The sequence below is a fragment of the Echeneis naucrates genome, chromosome 3, assembly GCF_900963305.1.
Source record: "Echeneis naucrates chromosome 3, fEcheNa1.1, whole genome shotgun sequence".
Taxonomy (NCBI): Eukaryota; Metazoa; Chordata; class Actinopteri; order Carangiformes; family Echeneidae; genus Echeneis; species Echeneis naucrates.
In genome coordinates, this window is record NC_042513.1 from 13,747,099 (window position 1) to 13,767,926 (window position 20,828).

Below are 20,828 nucleotides of genomic sequence, written 5' to 3' on the forward strand. Positions count from 1 at the left end.
CCTTTGGTATTTTCTTCCATCAGATATTTGTTCATCTGTTACACACACATGTTCATGAACCCACTGGTATGAATACTGGCCCAGAAATAACAGAATAAATGCCCCACTTTGCCAAAGCTTTGTTGTTGGTGCCAGTTAATTTGTCACAGTTGAAACGCCACATAACACACTCTTTATCTCGCTCTCCGCTTCTCTCAGTCTCACTGTCTCTCTGGGCGGTCAGAGTTTTCTGTCTAAAGCTGGGTAGTGAGTTTAGACTGTGAACACTAACACAGTCTATATAAAGCCTTGGCTCACTGAGCGATGACAGAGATTGTTTCAACACTGGTTTAACCGAATATACAGCCAAACACACTCGGCATGTACTCTGCAAGGCAGTAATACAAAGCACACTGAATTAAACTGGGTCAAAGCAGTTTGGAAGAAACGTGTGAAAGTTCTGAGTCTCGTACAAACACGTGACTGAAAACAGGTCTATTCTCAAAGAGACACGTTTAAATCAAATTGTCTCAGATGAAACTGGGGCAATTAGCTATTGAGCATGAAATATGTAGCAAAGCTTCCCACACGGCTGATATTTTGTGACGGGCAGTTAAAACAATGTATTGATTTAAAAGGGAGTGAACCTGTGCACAATAGATGAGCAGCTATGTCAGACAACATCCAGTTCTTTGGTTTAAAGTCAAAAACTACAAACTAGAGGGTATAAAAATGTACCCAGAATGCACCTCAATGAATGTTAACCCGAATGTTACCCTGGGTAACATTCATTCATAAAGATTATAACTGCGTTGCACACCACAGCTGACCCCTCCAGCTCAGAGCGCACAACTTTCTGTGTCTGTGTGCTTGGACTTGTGAGTTTGGACTTGTGAGACCTTTATATAGCAGCTTATCTGTAACACAACGGTTAATATTCTGTCCTGGTTCGGTGAAATAATAAGCCTCACTTTGTGCTTAAAATTATCTGAACTGCACTTGACCCTGGTAAACATTACAAAGAGGCCAGTGAGCAATTATTCACAGAAAGAATTCTTTCTTTTAGGCTATTCACAACTGCAGAGCATGCTGAGGGCTAAGATTTATTTTCAGTTTTTTAATACTTTCTCTTGGTCTCCAAGCATCAAAACAAACTTCATTTTATTGTGTTATATTAATCATATGAAAAAATAAGCACCCAGAGGATTCATAATTCACCTTTAAATGATCCAGACTAAAAGTCTCTTTTCTGATTTCACTCACTACAGCCGTTATCATTATAAGATCCTCAGAATGCCTCAGTGTTATGATCTGATGACAGCATTTGTGTGTGTACCTTTGTTCAGGTGGATGTTGGCTTTGGTCTTGTCACTGAAGCCCTGGCTGCGTCTGTTTCCAGCAGCACTGACCGAGCCTCTTGGAGGGGCATCACTGCCAGCAGTGGACACCCTCGCTGTGGGGCCAGGAAGTCTGATGGAGCGACAGGAAGACAGACAGAGGGAAAGAAGGAGGGCATAAACAGGCCAAAAAATGTAGTTTGTTCATTAGTCTGGATAGGTGATGAGATTAGAGGGGACATATGTGGTATAAAGATTGTACATGAAAACATATCAGGCTACCACATGTCAAACCTCTAGCCTTGAGCGTCTGCACTCATACAGGATGGTATAGGTTCATATGTTTTAGAGTTCCAGGGACATGGAGACACTGTCAAACACTATTTGTTGTGACCTAAAGTCATGCCAAAAGAACTGATCCAGGCTGTGTCTGAATTCATTCATGTCTTTTTTGACCTTCTTTATTGATTTCTGAGAGAGAAGAATTGTCCTCTGGTTAGGCAGCGAGGTCAAGTCCACTTGAAATAGAGGACTACACTCACCACACAGTCGCACAGCTGCAAACTATTTTAGACTCTTTGGTAACAAGACAAATGTTTACATCTTGTTAATCTTCACTCTGTGGCTCAGATGGGAGGAAACTCAGTTTCATAAATGCAAACTCAGCTGTTGTTTGCTCCAGTTGGCCCCCTCCCTCCTCTGTGAACACCTATGGTAATCTAATGGAGACAGATGAGCTCACGGCAGCATGGGTGTGCATAAGAAGGCTGGACAGTCTGACAGGATCCAGGTCCTACGGGAGCTATGAGCTCAGGAGCCTCAGATTACACATCATGCACCTTTATTTCTCCACAAGGATTAGACAGGATGAACCAGTAATGAATAAACTCTAAGCCTCGTGAAATTTATGACACCTTGATACATATTGTAAATTGATCTTGAGAGCCGAGCTGTAATCTAACCGGGCCGTGGCACAGGCACTGCTAATGAAATGCTAATTCACCAGCAGTGACATCATCACTGTCCTGGGACTGCGAGGTGGATGCTGATAAGCAGATTACAGCGCTCTCTTTCAGCTCTTGTATACATTATGGAAACTCTCATTTCCTGCATGCCATTCACTTTGACTGAACATCAATTATCTACCATGCATGGTAACAGGTTTTACTATATCATTTAGCCGAGAACAGGCTAATTTGACTTTCAATTACGGCAGGACCAGTCAGTCTACTGAAATATTGGTAATTTAAAGCATGTGTGAGATGAGCTGCTCACACTCCCACTTGTAGACTTGTGCATATTCAATGTGCTGCAGGAACATTATGATTCTGACCTCCCATGAATGGAGATCATCCAACTTAATTTGCTTGTACATTCATTACTGATAAATGTACTGAACTGATAAAGGATAAACCTTTAAAAGTTTTCCTCTGGAGCTGCATGATTATAATTTAAGGTGAAACAAACATTGGAATCATTTTTACTGAGTCTTAAGGGAAGCAGCATGCCGCTTTACATTGGGAGAACATGATTTGTAAATCAGGGCGTCTCCATAGAACCACGATGCTTAAGGTTGAAATAATGCACGACAATATTATGGCACATTTAATCACATGTTTGAGATTAGGGATGTGCGTGCTTTTTGTTGTTTTGTTTTTTTAAAGACATTTAAAAAAATGGAGTTCATGTAATTTGGATATTGTATTTTACAATTATATTACAGTTAACTTTGCAGCCCTTACATACTGTTCCATGTTGACAGCTAAGCACATTTGATGAGGATTTTAAATTATTTGAAATAAAGGACCATTAAAACAGAACAGTGGGGAAAAAGGAGTGGGGAGCAACATATGACCACCATCAGCTCCTCATCCTGTCTTTACACGTGCTGGCCAAAAGATGGGGCCATTGCATTGCTCTGGGGAGCAGCTGGTGTAGGGGCAGGTGCAACGCAAGCAGAATCTGGGATGGGCAGCATGCAAAACCGCATCTTAAATCCAATTTCAAGGTGCATCATTACAGAATGTGACACCGCATGCTCAAGAGGAGGTAAACATGAATGCAATCCGACTTGAGGGCATCACAGCAAATGCAGACCGGAGCTAAATCTCAACAACACAACGTATTGTCGTACTGTAGATATACATTCCACACACAGAATCCTCCTGTGTTAATAATGAATGTCATGTTATATGTGGGGATGTGCTTGTCAAGCAACCCCCCACACACACAAGTACACACACTTACTTAAGGGTTATCTAAAGGTCTTTCACAGCCCATTTAGCAAGCTTGCCAAGTGAGGCGTGCTGCCAGACAGACAGGGCTGTCCGAAAATGGAGCCTGGAGGTTTGGTCCCTATCGCCTCAACACTACCGCTCATGCATATTAGATAGTGCTTGTAGTAGAGACTGCCCTTAATCACAGACAAAGAAACAACACAAGACTAACTGCGGTACAAAAGAAATATTATCCTTGATTAGGGGCAATTTCTACCTTCCTATTTCCTGGAATGGGATGAGACAGAAGGTGAGATGGAAGAAAGAGAGCAAGAGCAAGAAAACAGAAATGCAGAGGAAGCTGACCTAGAGGTCTTTTTCTGACCAAGGGAAAACTTGAGTAGTTTACTCTGAGACCCATCCCTGGAGGAGAAGAGAAGAGAAGAGAGATATGGAACATGGCGGAGACAGCGAGATCAGGTTTACAGTTACAAATGACAGGATATATGAAGAGGAAGATAGAGATGACAAAATGATGGATTAGAACAGCAGAAACAGCAGGAAAGCAAAAAACACAGTAAAACCCATTGACCCAGTTTCAGGTCACATTTCTAGTGTCATAATAGTTTTCATACATGAACCACAGAGGCTCACCTGGACTGCATCTCGGCCTGTGCTGCTTTCTGGGCTGTAAGGGCAGGAGTCCCATGCGGAGAGTGGCTGAGCTGGGCCGGAGCGCTGCTCTGCTGGCTCAGAGGAGGGTGTGCGTTCTGGGACTGGGTGGTGGGAGGCAGAGAGGGCTGGGAGTTCTGCCGTTGGGCCTGCTGCTGCTGCTGTTTGTAGCGGGACAAGCTGAAGAACAGGCCAAGGATAGCTTTCAGATTCCCATTACGAATCTCTGTGGGTCAGAGAGGAGGACAGGATGGAGTATTAGAGAGGACCACTTGCTGTTGCATATTTTCATTTTAACTTGTTCAAAAGAGCATGCAAGCCATAATTTGATTTACTGGCGCCTTCATCTGCCATTGATACAGTTAAGTGAACAGACAAAGAGTTGATGTCAGTGTATAACATCATCTTGAAAACAAATATTCACAAAATTCAAACTGATTTCCTGACTGCATTTAGTTCCCAAATTTATCCAAATTGAATGTTCTTGGACATTATTTCCCTATTAGCATTAATACAGTTACTATTGATGTTCATAGTTTCCCTGTGTAATGTAAAGACTGAGGCCAACATAAATAATAAAATAAAATAAATTTTTAGTCTACATATTAACACAGTTTTGCACTTTTCTGGTACATTAATTCAATGTATGATATAATCAGTCTCTAGCAAGTCTAAAGTTTACAGTCTGCTATTAATCTAGTGTGTCCTGACGAAACAGTCTGCCAGTATAAACGCCTCTATGACAAGCCGCCACTCATTGGGAATTTAGCTGAGCAGCCTGACTCCCCTGAGTCCCCCCTGTCCTGTCCTGTCCTGTCCTGTCCTGTCCTGTCCAGGTCTGGTCTGGGTCTCCTACCTCTGTTCCAAAGAATGCAGGGGTCCAGCTTACCTTCTGCAGACAGACCCTGGATGTTGACTCCTTTGGCTGCCAGGAAACTAAGACAGGCATCAATGTTCTCAATCTGGACAGAGAGACACAGACACAACTGTAAAACACTACATCCTGCACATTTCCATTCAGATTTGCATTTTTGTATAATGTGAGGAAGCGCTTTTCCTTCGAGCATAATGGGAAAACTGAAAGTGAACATCTACAAGTCTATGTAGAAAGGGAAACTGGCAGCACAAAATGTACTAATCTGTTAGAAATTTTAGAAAAGACGTGCTAGACGTCAATATTGACAATAAAGACCTGCAGGGATTACAGATGATGTATGTTTCAATATTCAGGGCCAGTGAAAACTAGGCTGCTATGATAGGAAACACAATCTATGATCTTTTATTGAATAGTGCCACTATAATTTTACTAAATAGTTACAAGTGAAAAGCATATATTAAGTGAGTCAGACTTATCATGTTGTGGACTGAGTCAGTCTAAATCGATGAATGCCCCATAATCCTTCTCACCTGCTGTCTTTTAGTCACATTAATAATAATAACTTGTGCTGTTATTAGCTACCATTTTTACTATACTTTCTGAAGAAACATTACAGTTGCCATTAACGTTGTTTTTCAATTACTGCTGCTAATATTATCGTAATTGAATGTTCTTGGACATTATTTCCCTATTAGCCTGAGTGTGATTCTACTTTTTGTTTCTTAAAAGAGATTTTGCTTCAGGACTCTTGCCAAGTGCTTGCTCTTAGTGGGCTTTGCTGGATCTCTGTTATTAATATTATAAAGATACAGTGTAGATAGTGCTTTATTTGGAAAGTACCATGAGATTGTTATCGCAGTGATTTGGAACTACACAAAAATGTACTTCATTGAATGGCTTTCTCAAGTGTTCCAAGCAGATGCGTGAAATTGGCTGCATAAAATAACACTGAACTGGTATGGGATAAAGTAACATAAAACAAATCAAAATTATTTTCCAAATTCATCCAAACGTTCTGTGACTTGTAGGGGAAATTCTAAACATTTTGATTTATGTGTGTGTTAGTTTTTGAGACATCAGGTTGTAGAACAACTTTAGTGTGCCTGCTCATATTGTGCTGTGCCAAACTCGGAAAGTATTGACCACATGGTGACATAGTCAAAGCAAGATTCAAATCAAGCAGATGTTCCCTGCAGAGCTACAGGGAGGCAAACCAACGACAGTAGACTGACTCAGTTGCTATGACAGCAGCTTTGGAAACCTGAAAAAGAGTGCTGAGCTGTCACTGGACCACAAGAGGATTTGACAGGCAGACAGGCTTTGTTCAGAGCCCATGTGGACCATTATACACAGAGAATGCTGGCTGGCCCATGTAATCACAAAGTAAACCACATAAAACAAGTCATCACGCAGAGTCACTGTAGATGAATGGTGGTGCGATCAAAGTTTATCAACTGTTGTTTCCAATGAGCAAATACACCAGGTATGATATCAGTGTGCCATGGCTGTTTGTCCCTCAGATTACACGCCATGGTGGCAATAAGGTGATACTGTAGGCAGGGCAATTAACAAAAAAAGCGACTGGAAAACAGATGTTTAAAAGCATTTTACAGTATGTACAAAGGTTAAGGAGGTGTTACATCTTCTTTAGTGTGACATTTATTGCAAAGGAAAGTAGATTTATAGCACATCCAGGCTACTTCTCAACAGCATACACAGATAACCCAGTATAACTGACTCAATGCCATCTAACCGTCTTAAGGAGTAAAGGTACAGAGCAGCGATAGTCCATTTGTGTGTGGTTTCTAAACTAAAATACATTTGAACTGTGTTCTTTGTAAATGAGCCTGGGTGTGGGCTGCAGTCGGGAGGGTCCTGCTCTCATAAGATTAATGACATGATTACACTTAATCTGCAGCAACTAAATATAGTCTGACCTACAGCTCCCCACTGTGATTCTCCTGGTGGGAAATATCCAGCTGTGAGGATAGAAGCTCAAGTCGAAGCTCATTTACACAGGCCTCTATCAAACTAGGCTAATGTCTTCAGACTGTGGGTCAGATTCTTGCTATAAATCAACACATCCAGACAAATAAAGCCACAGTTGCCTCCTACAACCACTGTTATAAAATCCACTGCTATTGTTTATATCCACTGCTGTACTGCTGAGTTACGGCTCCTCAGATTACTATGACATTTCCCACATTTGTTTCGTTATATCCCCTTGCATGGCACCAGTAGTTACAGCAAGATAATTTATCAGCTGAGCCCATTAAAAGCGTTTCTAGGATATACTTTTTGACAAAATGCCATGAGATGCACGCACTCCTATTTGCTAGTTACATCCAACACCATAAATGCATAATTCATTCATAATTTATAGTTTCAGTCACTACCTCATTACTATTAATTGCAGCTACTACTCAACATGTATTACTTCCACTCAATGCTGAAACATTCATAGCTTCATTTTCATCATCTCAGTAATAGTGACATCCAGAACTAATAACCAGATTATAACTATATTCACCACCAGACCATAATAATAATAATTACAACACTCCAAGATTTAATGACACCCAATACTAGATTATTAATAACTACGGCCACTACTAGTGGAGTCCGCTCAAGGGCAAAGTATTAGCTCATATATTAGCATAATACTTAATAATATAATTGATATTTGAATCTGGAATAAAATGCTAGTATTGGGACCATTGATCAATTTACTACATGATTCCAATAAATATATCACCTCCCGGTTCAAAGTGTGCCACTAACTGCCTGAGCTAGTCACTGATTGAGTTGACACAGCAGTGCTGCCCCATGCTGTCACTTCCGTGACCTCTGACCCCAGAAACAGCTGTTAGAGCGGCTGACACATGCTGCCCTTGGAGGTGATACAGCAGAAAACATGGGAATGGGAGCAATGCAGATTATGGTCCTGAATACCAAGAACACTTTAAAAATAAACCTCTGACATACCGAAAGTCTGTGTTTAACCACCCCGAGGGCCAATATTCATCTGAGCGACTGAAGCCCCTTCCACTACTGCCCCAAATTCCCTGGTACAGTTGTTACTCAAATAGCAGATGAATATATGCTTCATTAAGATACCCCGCCACAAATGCCTGGCCTGAGCTGCACCACCAGCCCCATCTTTCAGGAAGTATAAATACTGAAACCTCCCACTATTTAAAACCTGTCGAAACCAGTGCTAAGAAAAGCCAGAGTAACACTATTCTGTCACAATCTACCATCACCCCCAGGGCAAGAGATCTTAATCAGGCGCAGTTTAAATAGAAAGATCAATATACAAGTTATCCAGATTTTGATGTATCCTTGAAAAGCACAGCACTCGTCTGTCTTGTTAGAGAAAATACGTTCCATTAGTTAGTTTACGATCAAAGGTTATAATTGTGTTGTTTGGCAGGGGCGTCCTTATAGCCTCAGAGTGGAAGCTGGCATCCATGTGATCACAACTTTCCGGAGTCTGCCAAAGGATCTGTTACAAGTCGTCCTCTCTCTTTGTGGAAGCCAAAGTAAAATGAAAAGTCCATATTTTACGTCACATTTTAGTCACATGCTGTACAGCAACCAAAAGGGATAATAAAACCTTATCACTCTAACTTTAAGTTCATCACTCTTCTCCTCTCCACAAACTTCAAATGGGAGTTTCAATACACAGCCAAAACAGAGACAGATCCTGACCACCAAATTATAAAATACCTCTAAGCAATGCCAGAGAGAAATTCTCACACATGATAAATAGCCCCCGCGCCACAGCACCACTGCTGCTTTATATGGCTGGACCAGTATGGAAGCTCCTACCTGCCTGGATGTAAGATCTGTTCCTGAAGCAGGACTGCTCTGCCTGTCACCTCCCGCTCTGCTCCCGGCAGCAGCATGGGGCCGTCCAACCAGTCACACAGCCCTCTGAACAAACACTACCTCCAATCTCAGGGATACTATTATTGTGGGTGTGTGAGAAAGAAGCAGTGAGAGAGAGCTGGAGAGGAGGGTGGGGGGTTGACCATGAGAGTTGTCTGTCTGTCTGAAATAGGATATGACAGATAGGGGTTTTTGAAGATTGGTATTAAGGCTGATATTTTTAAACCCAAGTTGCAGACAGACAACTGTTTTCTGTATTTCAATTTAACTGTTTTCATGTCAAAATAGTAGAATTAATTAGTGATTTTGCCAAATTGTCTTATCCGAATTAATTTTCAGCACCATGAGCATCAAAGTCTCTACCTACAGTTACTGATTGCTGTTGTTCTGGATCTGTGAAAATCATAAAGAAAATGTCTGGGATACTGACATATAAACATAGCTCTGACATTTGTAATACTTGAAGTGCTAAAGAAGTCTTTCTCATGCCACCACCGCCATTTGATATCTTTGATATTTTTATCTGCCATATAAATGATAACTCTAATTTATTGCAGCTTGGGGTTTTGTTTCATAATTGGCCTAAAGAGACTGTTGTTGGTCTGGGAACATGGCAGCAGTCTTATGACAAGAAACTGAAGCAGTCACACAGTCAGGCAGGATTTTAAACACGGTTCACCCAAAATTATCTAGGAATGACTCTCACTGAGCAGGTAAAGTGTGGAAACACAAAGATGAGCCAGAAGTCACTCATTGGACGAATAATGGATGTCTGGCAGTCAAATTAACTATTATTACTGATAACCAATTTGTTTCAATTATCAATCAGCAAACTGAAACATCTGGTCCATGATACGGCATTGTCCTTTTGTACAAGTTAGCACAGAATGGATTGAGTTATGGAAGACGCACCTGAAAATCAAAAATAAGTATCTAAAAATATCTTTGTTAGATTGTCTTTAGAAGGTGCTAAACAACAAAGCACTTCTCATGTGACGTTCCAGTTGTTGGGTCTTGTTAGATCAGTCATGCAAACATGGCTTTGAGACAATGTGTTGTGTGAGTATGTGTGTATCTGTAGATATGCTTGTCTCACTGTCTGATTAAATCTGTCTCAATCTTTCCACACAAACTTCCAGCCACACAGGAGGTTTCACAGATCATAGCAACCAGCAAATGCATCATTCACTTAAGCAGTTCTTATTTTATTGGCAAATAAATGCAGACGTTTCCACATCTAACAGAAGTGCTGAATCTTACTGTTAAGTGATAATATGATGCAGGCACACAATGATGCACAAACCAAACACCTCCAGCAGCATACTCTCTTATTGCTACTATAATGCATGTTTACAGACTTGGTACTGTTTGTCTGCAATCATTTTATTCTTGGGCACTTAAGATGTCTGTTATTGGGATCTCTTTACAGGATGTACTGTCCTTACTAAGTGTTCAGTTTTTACTCACAGGTTAACACCCAAACAAAAACTAAAATATCCTCTGGCTGCAGCAATGTTACATGCTGAACTGTGCACAGGATGATTAAAGAACCAGCTTTATGAAGAACAACTCTGGGTTTGTCTTTGCTTGTAAAGAAGACAATTGTTTTTATTTATTATTCTATTAATAGAAAAGGCCATGTAATTAAACCTTTTTGTAATGAAATGATTGTTTTGTGTAATTTACAAGCTGTTGGCTCATGGTTCTCATGAATGGACTAACTGTTGCAACAGATGATTTAGCATGGTGACCATGTTGCAGTGTGTGTATACACGAGGAGTGGGCCAGCTAGCATTGCTGTGCATCATGTGCTTACCTCCCTATCAAGACACATCATATCCTTTACAAAGCTCACATTGGACTAGATCTTTCTGTCAAGTGTTTTTATAATTTTGCCCACCCCTGTTGCTGCACATGGTTCGACTGGCCCTCATATGACTGATGAGCAATAAAAGACTGCAGCATTCTCAAACAAAGACTTGGGGTTATTTGGCATATTTGGTTTCTTGGAAACAGCGGACAACTGTGATTCAGTTCTGACCAGCTGACACAGACAGGGATTTCTCTCTCTCTCTCTCTCACACTCTCACATGCAAACACAAAACACTCCCTTTGATCAAACATTCACCTCCCTGTTAAATCATTGATAAGACATGGTTTCGGACTTGTGCTTCTTATCCATGTAGAGCTTCACCATCTTCAAAAATACAAAATGTGTCCGCGTTGAACTGCAACCATCTATTGCACCACTCTAGGTTCTGTCTGCACTGAATAGAGCCAAGCACAGCAACACTAGGAGGTGTGTAGTCACAAATCAACACTAAAGTTGTCCTGAACCCATGAAGACAGACACACATTGACCCGCAGACAGCCTGTCTGACTGGGTGGCAAAGGAATGAGCCAATGATGGGGATCCATATAACAAGGATGTGACAGCCACTCACTTTTGGGCTATGGAGCCTGCATGCTGATCAGTTAGTGTGAACGTGTGGTGAGAATGCCACACTCTATTGCAGTGGAACCTATTTCCATGTTTATTTGCTTAAAGACGGGGGTTAAGTTAAGTGGCAGTAATTGGCAGAAGCTCTGGAAGCTTTGGGGGGATTAAAATAAATGAAATCAAGTGCAGCAGAAGTGGGCACTCGTAGTTCTTCCTCCCAGCTGCCGACTCCACACTCAGGACCTGCATGTGTTTGTTTTGACAGTACTACAAAGCACACATTTGCATAATGGCTGCAGTTGCACCTGCCCTTAGTTGTGCTTGACTGATTCAGAATTAGCTATAAAGCTGACAGGCTTACTGAAATGATACACAGCTATCAAAAAATAGTCATACATGCTCAAACACACTCTGCAACGTCCCAACTTATTCATGTAAAAAGAAAGATTTGGGTTTGATATTTTGATAGCCACTATTCAACAAACAATATCTCACGGCTCAAATGAACACTAATCTCCAGTCACCATCTCTTGTGTTTCAGCCCATAGACAGAGACGTGCTACATGTTTGGAAACACTTGATTTGACTCAGACATGTCCCCCAATTTCCTTGTCTTTAAAAGAAATTGATTGATTGATTGAATTTAAAAGAAGCTAAAAGAGATGGTGATAAGAGCAAAGGTTGGAAAAGGCTCAACCACTTCTGACTGGGGGCTGTAAATGGAGCTCATAGGTGAGGAGTAATTGATACTGAGCAGGACAGTAAATGGAGGGAGAGGTGAGCAATTTCAAGTATGTCAATTAGTGTATTTCAGTCTGTGGCAATCTGTGAAAAGAATCAACATTCATCAGACGTAGACCTCCTCTTCAATTGTTAGCTATGGGTGTGTATGTCTCTCTCTCTCTTTCTGGCACTTTGAAAGGATTCTGTCGTCTGGCAGGTGGCCAAAAATAGCCCCCTCAGCTGGCACACTGGCCCAATTTATGACGGCTCACATTCAGCTGAGGGCAGTCCAGCTGAGGGCCTGTCGGCTGACTTCCCACAGAAAACACAACACTAAAATCCCACCAGTGGCATTAGGAAGGAAATCCCACTTACATACCTGCTAAATGTCACTGTAGACAATAGCGCATTTAACTGGCTGCAAGAATTTTTTTTTTTCCCTGATGCTCTCACTTGGGAATGCTGTGTAATAAGATGAGGCAAAGCTGGCCCCAAAAACCAAAGCCTGCAACCCTTTCAACTCAGCGCCAACTGCAGGAGAGTCTGGGCCAGAGGTTTCGCGAACAGCAGCCCGCATGACCACAAGAGTAAAAATAAATGGGCTAACCATCTCCACCTACAACCGCTCACCAGTAACTTCTGCAACGCAGCTCCGGGGGAGGGCCACATGAAGAAGTTGGACGGGATGTGGGGAAGTGCGCTTCATCACACAGACACACAAAAAGAGGTAAATTTCACAGTGTTCTGCCAAAACAAACCTGGAAGGTCACTTACCATCTGAGAACGGCTCTTGGGACAGCCATTGATATCGTCAATCTTCTCATTGGCTGAAGAAAGACACAAAGAGGAGGCAGAGACAGAGAGGCAAAAGACCAGGATGAGAACTCTTGTCACTTATGCTTGTCTAACGTAATCCTTTCATTTTCTCTATTCCCTCTACAGATCCTGGTGTGTTTGTGTCCCAGACAGTTCATGCCACTGACTCTGACCCCCCCCCTTCCTCTCTCCTCCCACTGAGACATGAAACACTATCTGGTCACAGCAAATGGGGACGGGGACGGGGCCGCTGGGGGCCCAACTGGGATAGGAGCGTTGTGCTGCTTCTTTTCAAAGGGGGCATGTTGTGTGTGTGTGTGTGTGTGTGTGTTTGGTGTCAGGGATTCCTCCTGTTCATTAGAGGCCCAGCCAACAGCAGCTGAGACACTACCATCAGCTCACAGCTGACAACTGTGCCAGCATGGCCACCTGCATCAGGAGGCTCAGAGGGGCCCATAATGCAGCTCCACCTCAGGACCACATATTTCACCCACATTACAACCTCCCATCGCGTATAAATCAAACGTACCCAAAGTGGGTTTGTGATCGCTCATTGCAGGGTTATATAGGATGCTACTTACCCTGGAAACCTTCCACTTCACTGGGACATCAGTGAAATACTCTACCCCCCATAGGAGCTTGCTGATTTGAATAATGTCTGATAAATTTAGCAGAATAGCAATTAGCATTTCATATGTGTGAAATGGGCCGAATCAAAAGTGGTTACATAACGAAATGAACGACACTGCTGTTCGACACGGTGGGCATGCTTCCTCAAAAACTGCACACTGTGGTCAGCGACGCCCACAAGAGACAGCTACTGTGTAATTTTAAGAAACACATTTGAATTCCAAATTGAATAAAGGTTCCCAAAATAAATAAAAAGAAGCAACATCCAGACACATTTTGGGAAAATTTAAAACCAACAGCCAGACTGTCTCAAGGCTAGATTGTTATATATTATCCAAAGGCCATTCAGGATAATGTGATGATGACCTCAATCTGGAGCCTTTTCTCCTTCAATATCTTGACCTTTAGTGTAAAAGGGTCAAACAGTTAACAGGTGCCATATCCAACAGGTGACATATCCTGTCCTGACACCAGCCGGCTGCTCTGGTTTCACTGGACAATGTGTTGTGTGAGGTTTCCACCATGGAGAAGAGGCACCAGTCAGGCCAGAGAAGGTACATAGAGGGTTGTGGTTTGTGTTGTTTTAACGTGAAAGTACTAATCAGCTGTAGGAGTGTATGCATTACATTGGGATGAGATGCTGAAAAGAGAAAAAGGTCTGGATTCGGGGAATTATGCTGTGGCAAGAGCACAGGCAAAAAAAAAAAAAAAAAACAGAGGTGTCTCATGTGTAGTTTATTTTCAGTATCAGCACATTTAACTTAAACACATTTGGACGTTTATGTTTTCAATTTTCCTGTCTGCATCTTGACATCTCCTTCCAGGCATCCCTTCAAACGCCACCGAAGTTATCAGTGTTGTTTTCTCATCTCTTTAAACCCCGCAGCTGCTTCTGTATGCTGACTATCATTGTGTACCTTACGCCTTCATGCATGTGATGTAAATATAATTTCAGTGCATTTCACTTTGATAACATGCCCTATGGTGTCAGATCTAACTGGGGAAAAAAATAAATAAATAAATAAATAAATCACATGAAACACTTGCAGTATGAGAACAGTGAGACTTTTCATAGCATGTGAAGGATGATGAGGGTAAAAGACGTGGGGGTTGAGCTGAGAGCCAGTGCTGAGTCACCGGTCAGTTGGTGTCGGCCCGCCTCAGCCTCCAGGCCGTCAGAAGACAAAATGAAAGGCTCCACAGACTGATGATGATGATATGTACAAGGACAAGAGTCCAAGACAGAGAGGGACAGCGCACTGTCACAGCCTACATCAGTCTGAACATCTTCATAGTCCTGCTGTGAGGCAAACATGATTTACTGTTTAACTGCTAAAGAATGACTTAACTTTCTTTATCCATTTAGAGCCACGAGACTATACATTTTAAACCGTGTTTGTCAGTGACAAAATGAGACAGGTTATAGCATGCTCCTGGAGAACCGACTGACATGTACGGTGTGTGTGTCAAAAACAGAGGGACTGTATCATTAACAATGAGCAGAAAAGACAGATTTCAGAATTTAGCTCTATTATCATCAGCACTGCTTATTTAGGTGTATATTATACCGTACCATATTTCTGTCTTCTGGTCTGCATTCACTTCATTTAATGGTGACAGTAACATTTCAGGCTATAACTTTAAGAATCACACAACTTCTAAAGTCTAAATCTTTCCTCACTTCATATCCCTTTAAGGTTTTCTTGATTTCTGGAGATTTTTCGGAGCAAACAAGCATTTAAGGTTTTTAGGTTTTAGGTTTTTTCTTGACTCTATAAGCATGATTCATACTGAAACTGACATTGCTACATCAGATAATAGAGAAAGTATAGAAAGTAGTTTCCTTTAAGTCCATCCTTCAGAGACAAAGCTTGTTATTCCATGACTATGTCTTTGCTTTGAAAAGTACTTGCAGCTATTTGTTTGGTAAAGGTCAGTCAGACCTATAAACGTAACTAGTGACATGTTCTGCATTTTTTCAGCAACCAAGTGATCTAAACTTTGCAGACTTTGGAGTCAAATGAGTGTTTTTCTTACCTACAACCTGTATGATCTCAGCCAGCAGCACTCCATCCGTGACGTCTGTTTGCAGGTCCTTGATCAGACGTTTGTGTCCTGACTTGGCAAGGTAATGGTTGGCCCAGTCCGTGTAGATCTGCAGTCAGACACAAACACAGCCGTGGCGTTCAGTCATGAGCCAACTGAAAATTAAATCCAATCCAAAATAGGGGCACCCCCATCAGGTAGTCCACGTGTTTCAAACTCCATAAACACTTGAAAACTACAAAAGCTATAAATGGTTGAAGCAAATTTACGAATCTAATAAAATAACAACATGGTTGAATGGTAGCAGAGTAGCCCTCTTTCTTTTGTTGGGGCTCCGATCTGGCATATATCCGCGTGGCATTCAAATTGAGGCCATTGTGTTCAGCCGGGGCATTCATCTCAGAGCGCACGGCGGCTGTTTTCAATGGGCCATGCTGACATCACTCTCTGGGGACAGAAAAGACCCTTCACTGCCTGGGGGAAGAAGAAGAGGGGGAGCAGAGCAAGCATCTGAATAATCTGAATAGCTGCCTTCATAATTAGTTGCCAAACTCTCTCTTTCACTCCTTCTCTCCCTCATCAAGAGAAGTGAGTTTCCATTTCTGAGGAGTTTTAAAAAGGGTCAGATAAAGTTTGAAGAGAAGTTGCTGAGGAATTCATTACTAATAAAAAATGAGCTATTTTTAAGGAGCAGATGCCTCATGTCTATCTTGATCTGCAGCTTTATGCCATTTTGTGTTTAAACTACACAGACTTATTCTGACAAGTGCAACTTTAGAACAGCTTCACCCCCTGCAGGGATGTGAAACGTGTGCAACAGCTTTGGCTAAATAAAGATACTTCTCCCTCTGTGTTTCACACAAACTCAGAAACTGTTACTGCATGCCAGCCTGGTGAAAAGAGGACACAAGAGAGACAATCAGTACATTTAAGTAACCGGGTTACTGTGGGCTTTCTGCCGCAGTCTCATTTCCCTTATGTGTTACATAAACCAGAAAAGGAAATGTGACTTCACTGATGAAGCAAAACATTAGCCTGAAATCTCGAGCAAGATTTCTCTCGCACAGAATTCTTGGAGATGTTAATGGGTTTAATTTTTTGGAGGGTAATTGGGGACTGTTTCGATATGTGCATGCTTACATTGGCTGTCTGCTTTCCGTCTGGTAATTACCCCTACCACTTAATTATGTTATAAGACAGATCATTCAAAATATGTAGACATCTTTTAATTGAGATGCGGCAAATGATCCCAACTTTGGATCCAGTTGTTTCTTTCTTATAAACCTTCTTATAACAAAGTGGAAACGAGAATAGCTACCTTTGTCTCATTACTCTGGAATTTGAGTACATCTATTAGTGCTGTATGAGGGCAGGTATAAGGTCCAGTTATAGCTAAAATTTTAACACAAAGGATGAGGTGTGTGACACAGTTGTCACCCTTGTTTCTTTGTGTTTGCACTGTAAATGGATCTCCAACTTTTCAGCCATGGTACTCATCAGATGAATCATTGGTCTTGTGACGGCGCACAACAGGTGTGCACACTTCAAAGGCACGCACATTTATACATCTTCACGCACAAGCTCAAATGCAAAAGGTTTATGAGAGTACGCGACCACAAGTTATACACAAGGAGCCTCGCAGCAATGCTGAAACAGAGATGCACTGTTATAAAATGAGTCTTGAGTTAAATAAGCCTTCAAGCATCAGGATTAGCCTCTGAGCTTTCAATTCACACTCCCAGCTACTCGTGGAGAAAAGGAAGTGCAATTTTCAGCAGGTTTTGTGTGTGTGTGTGTGTGTCAAGGACTTCTTTGAAGCAGTTTGTGCAGGTAAATTGAGGGCTTGCAGTGTAATTAAAAGTGAGGTGAAATGGGTAGCTGTCAGTCACTGAACTGAGAACCATGGGAAGGGGTGTCAAAAAGCTCAAGGGACTGCGGGGGATATAGACAGGCTGTGAGAATGAAGACAGAGATGGGCACGTCACAACAGGTCACTTCTAAGTCCAAAAAATGTAACTCTTTAAAACAAGCTCTGTGTCACTGCTCCTGTTTTCTCAGCCAAAACATCAGACGAAAGTCGAAATGTGATACCTCAGGTATCGCTTGCTTAATCTTGAACACATTTTAGCCCTGTGAACTTGAAGAAGAGAAAAAAAAAAAAAGAAACGGCCTTCAATTCTTAATGATGTATTCATTCATCTTTCTTTATGGACTGCCAGATAGCATCATTTACCATTCATTAGTTGATGATATTCTGTATTTACAACCTATATCTGCAAAGCTAGAAGTAACTGCTGCCAAATAAATCCAGTGGAGTTAAAAGTACTGCATGTTCCTCTGAAATGAAAGTCAGCAGAAACATAAAGAAACATGAAATAGACATACTCAAGTGAAGGACACGACCATGATTTGAGTGCTTAAATACAGTGGTTGAGTAAATGTGTGGACAAAACTCAATGACAAAATATCCCAGCTGCGGACTGAAAAACTTTTAATTTGACTGTTGTCGCCAATCCTTACAAAATCTAACACATCACTATATCCGTCTACGTTCAAAACACAATTTAAGTGATTGAGGCTTTCCTTCCTTTGGTATGGCTCATTTACTGTATGGTCATGTCTCATGTCAGTCAGCAAGCTCACTGGCAGCAGCTGTGTCCACCAAACAAGTGCTGATAAACCCGTTTATACTGTACACTGCAAACAGTCAACCGACAGACTGTCAGCGACTCACATGAGTGTTAAAAATCTTGCATCTAAAGAGCCAGATATTTTTTTGCTGGAGTTGAAAGCTGGAGACCAAAACTGTGATGCAAAGTAATTAAATGTCAGACTTCAGTTCCACAGTTTCATCAGTTGAAGAGAAAGACAAAACAACATGAACGCTCGTACTGTATATCATACACTACATGAAACAAGAATATGTACTCTCCTTAATCAAGGGGGGCAAAATAAGCGGCAGCAAGATGCCTAAAATGTGGGTGCAAAATATGGGAATCAATTGCTTGTGGCCACAACAACAAATAACCCGTACCAAGATCCACCCCACAACAGAGCAAATGTTGCAACATGATTCAGACATGAAAAGGTCATGTTAATTAATGAAAGGCCAAAAAAAGCACAAGGAATGCATTAATCTGAATCATACGTGTTTAACCACAGATCTTTTGAGGCTTCCAGGATCTGAAAATTGCTTTCAGGGCTGGAAGAAAAAACGAAGGACAAGTGGATGATGATGAGAAACAGGCTTTTAATTTACTCAGATGTTTTAATAAGCTGGATTGTCACTGAAGAGGAGTACTTTTGTCCATTTTGTCCCAGTGTCAGACTGGAATAAGATGTTAGTAACCCCAGCCAAGCCTCATCAGAGGAAGCCGCCTGCATACTGGACAGAAACTCTGTATAGCATAGAGACTGAGTGGCTCACACTGATACCTCCCAGTCGCTCCAAGCTGTTTCATTTCTGGCCTTCTTCTGGGTGCAGTGAACCCCACTTCATCCATCACATCAAATGTGTCTGCAGCACTGGGGTCACTCTCTGCGAGCCACTACATTCACATCAACACTGAGAGAATCAGGGATCCCTAACAGGATGCAAATGCATTAAGGGGAAATGTTTTTCAAGAGGGAAAATCCCTCCGCTTCCAGAAACTCCGACCCTCTCCTCCCGGGTGTTAGGGGTCTTTTTCTGGAGCTACGAATTGGTGCTCGAGTCAGGGACATTCCCGTCACAAACAGGGCAGCATGACACTGACTCATTGACAGTGTGAGGGCTTTATGGAAAATGTCATGTGCCATCTGTCATGTCTTTGGACATGTATGAAAAAATTCACAATTGGGTTTTAACACTAAACATGAACTGCAATTCTGTTGTTGTTTGGATTAGCCAATGAAGGGAAAGGATGGTCAGCACTTGTTCTAATAGAGCAGTCAGTGCAAACCGACATGTTGACATTTGATCAACACAAAGACCCTGCAAACAAACGACAATACTTTGTCACTTCCCAAATACCCTTTGGAACCCTGGAGCCATGTGCATATTCACCAAATGTCCAATTTAAGCCTTTGAAAAAGGATCATTTCCTCAAAGTGTGTAACACTGGGTGATGAGTCACTCGTTCAAACAGCTGTGTCTGTTTTTCCCATCACATGAACACACACGTCTGCTCAACATCCAGCATCCCCGTTGCCTCTGACTGCTGAGTCACCAGGCTGGTGTGTGATGCCTGTAGAAGGGCATGACGCACACACGCCATCCCTGCAGTGCTGGGTCGGCCTGTGCGGAGAGAGGGTGAGGACAGCCAGGGCATCATACTGAGAATGCCCTTGAGCTGAAGGGTGGAGTGAATAGTGGCTTTTCTGTTTTGGCAGGACGTCTCAGCTGCAGATGCAGAAGCACAAGTTGAACAAATGTCACAGCATATTATGACGGACGCTGATTATAGCGTAGGAGGAGCAAAACAGATGTTGTTTATTACTTTTTGTGACTGCATGTGTTTGTGTATCTGTCAATCTGTCACTCAGCTAAAGCAACCACTTGAAATTTTTTAGACTTTGCTGTTTTATCTCTGTTGTTTGCGCCAATGTTGACTTTTTAAATGACAACCTGCTCAGTAATCAAACAGCACAGGGATGCTAACGTACGCGTACACACAATTGTTGTTGGGTGAAACATTTAAAAAGTTAAAGGTTTTGGATTACTTTGACTTTGTAAATCTCAAGTTTTCCTTCAAAATCCCCACATTAAGAGAGTGCACCTTGATTAATGGAAGGACAAGGATAAATGCCAGGTGAAAAAAAATGTATTAACCTCACTACAGTGGCTCAGAGAAACATCAATAGTCTCTTTCCCAGAGAAATTCAAAGACTTTTTAACCTTCATCAACAGAGTTTCAGAAATGGCCTGTACAGGACACAGCCATTTCTTTCAAAGCTGTATCTGGACATATATAAATACACAACCACTCCATCATTCCCACGGAGGTGATTAAGAAAATAAAGCCCACTTCATGTGCTCTCAGCATCATGCCTGGATGCTTTTTCAAAGACGTACATGGAGTTGTCAGCTCATATATTCTCTTCATAACCGAGGAACTGCATTTCTCCTTATTTTAAGAACACAGGAGTCTACGGGATAATTTTAGAACCAATTTCCAAACTGCCTCAAAGGTTTTAAGGAAATTGACTGAATTTATTTATTT

At 41.7% G+C, this 20,828-nt stretch overlaps 1 protein-coding gene across 1 annotated transcript in view; it reads right to left on the bottom strand.

The window, feature by feature from the left end:
• nav2a (neuron navigator 2a) overlaps window positions 1-20,828 on the bottom strand; it is an 82,756-nt gene that overhangs the window by 55,036 nt on the left and 6,892 nt on the right. The window contains exons 2-6 of the mRNA XM_029497427.1: window positions 15,619-15,736; window positions 12,910-12,962; window positions 5,094-5,166; window positions 4,187-4,430; window positions 1,316-1,449 (exon numbers count right to left, since the gene is read on the bottom strand). Of these exons, the coding sequence (XP_029353287.1) occupies window positions 1,316-1,449; window positions 4,187-4,430; window positions 5,094-5,166; window positions 12,910-12,962; window positions 15,619-15,736 (622 nt within the window). The remainder of the gene's footprint in view (window positions 1-1,315; window positions 1,450-4,186; window positions 4,431-5,093; window positions 5,167-12,909; window positions 12,963-15,618; window positions 15,737-20,828) is intronic.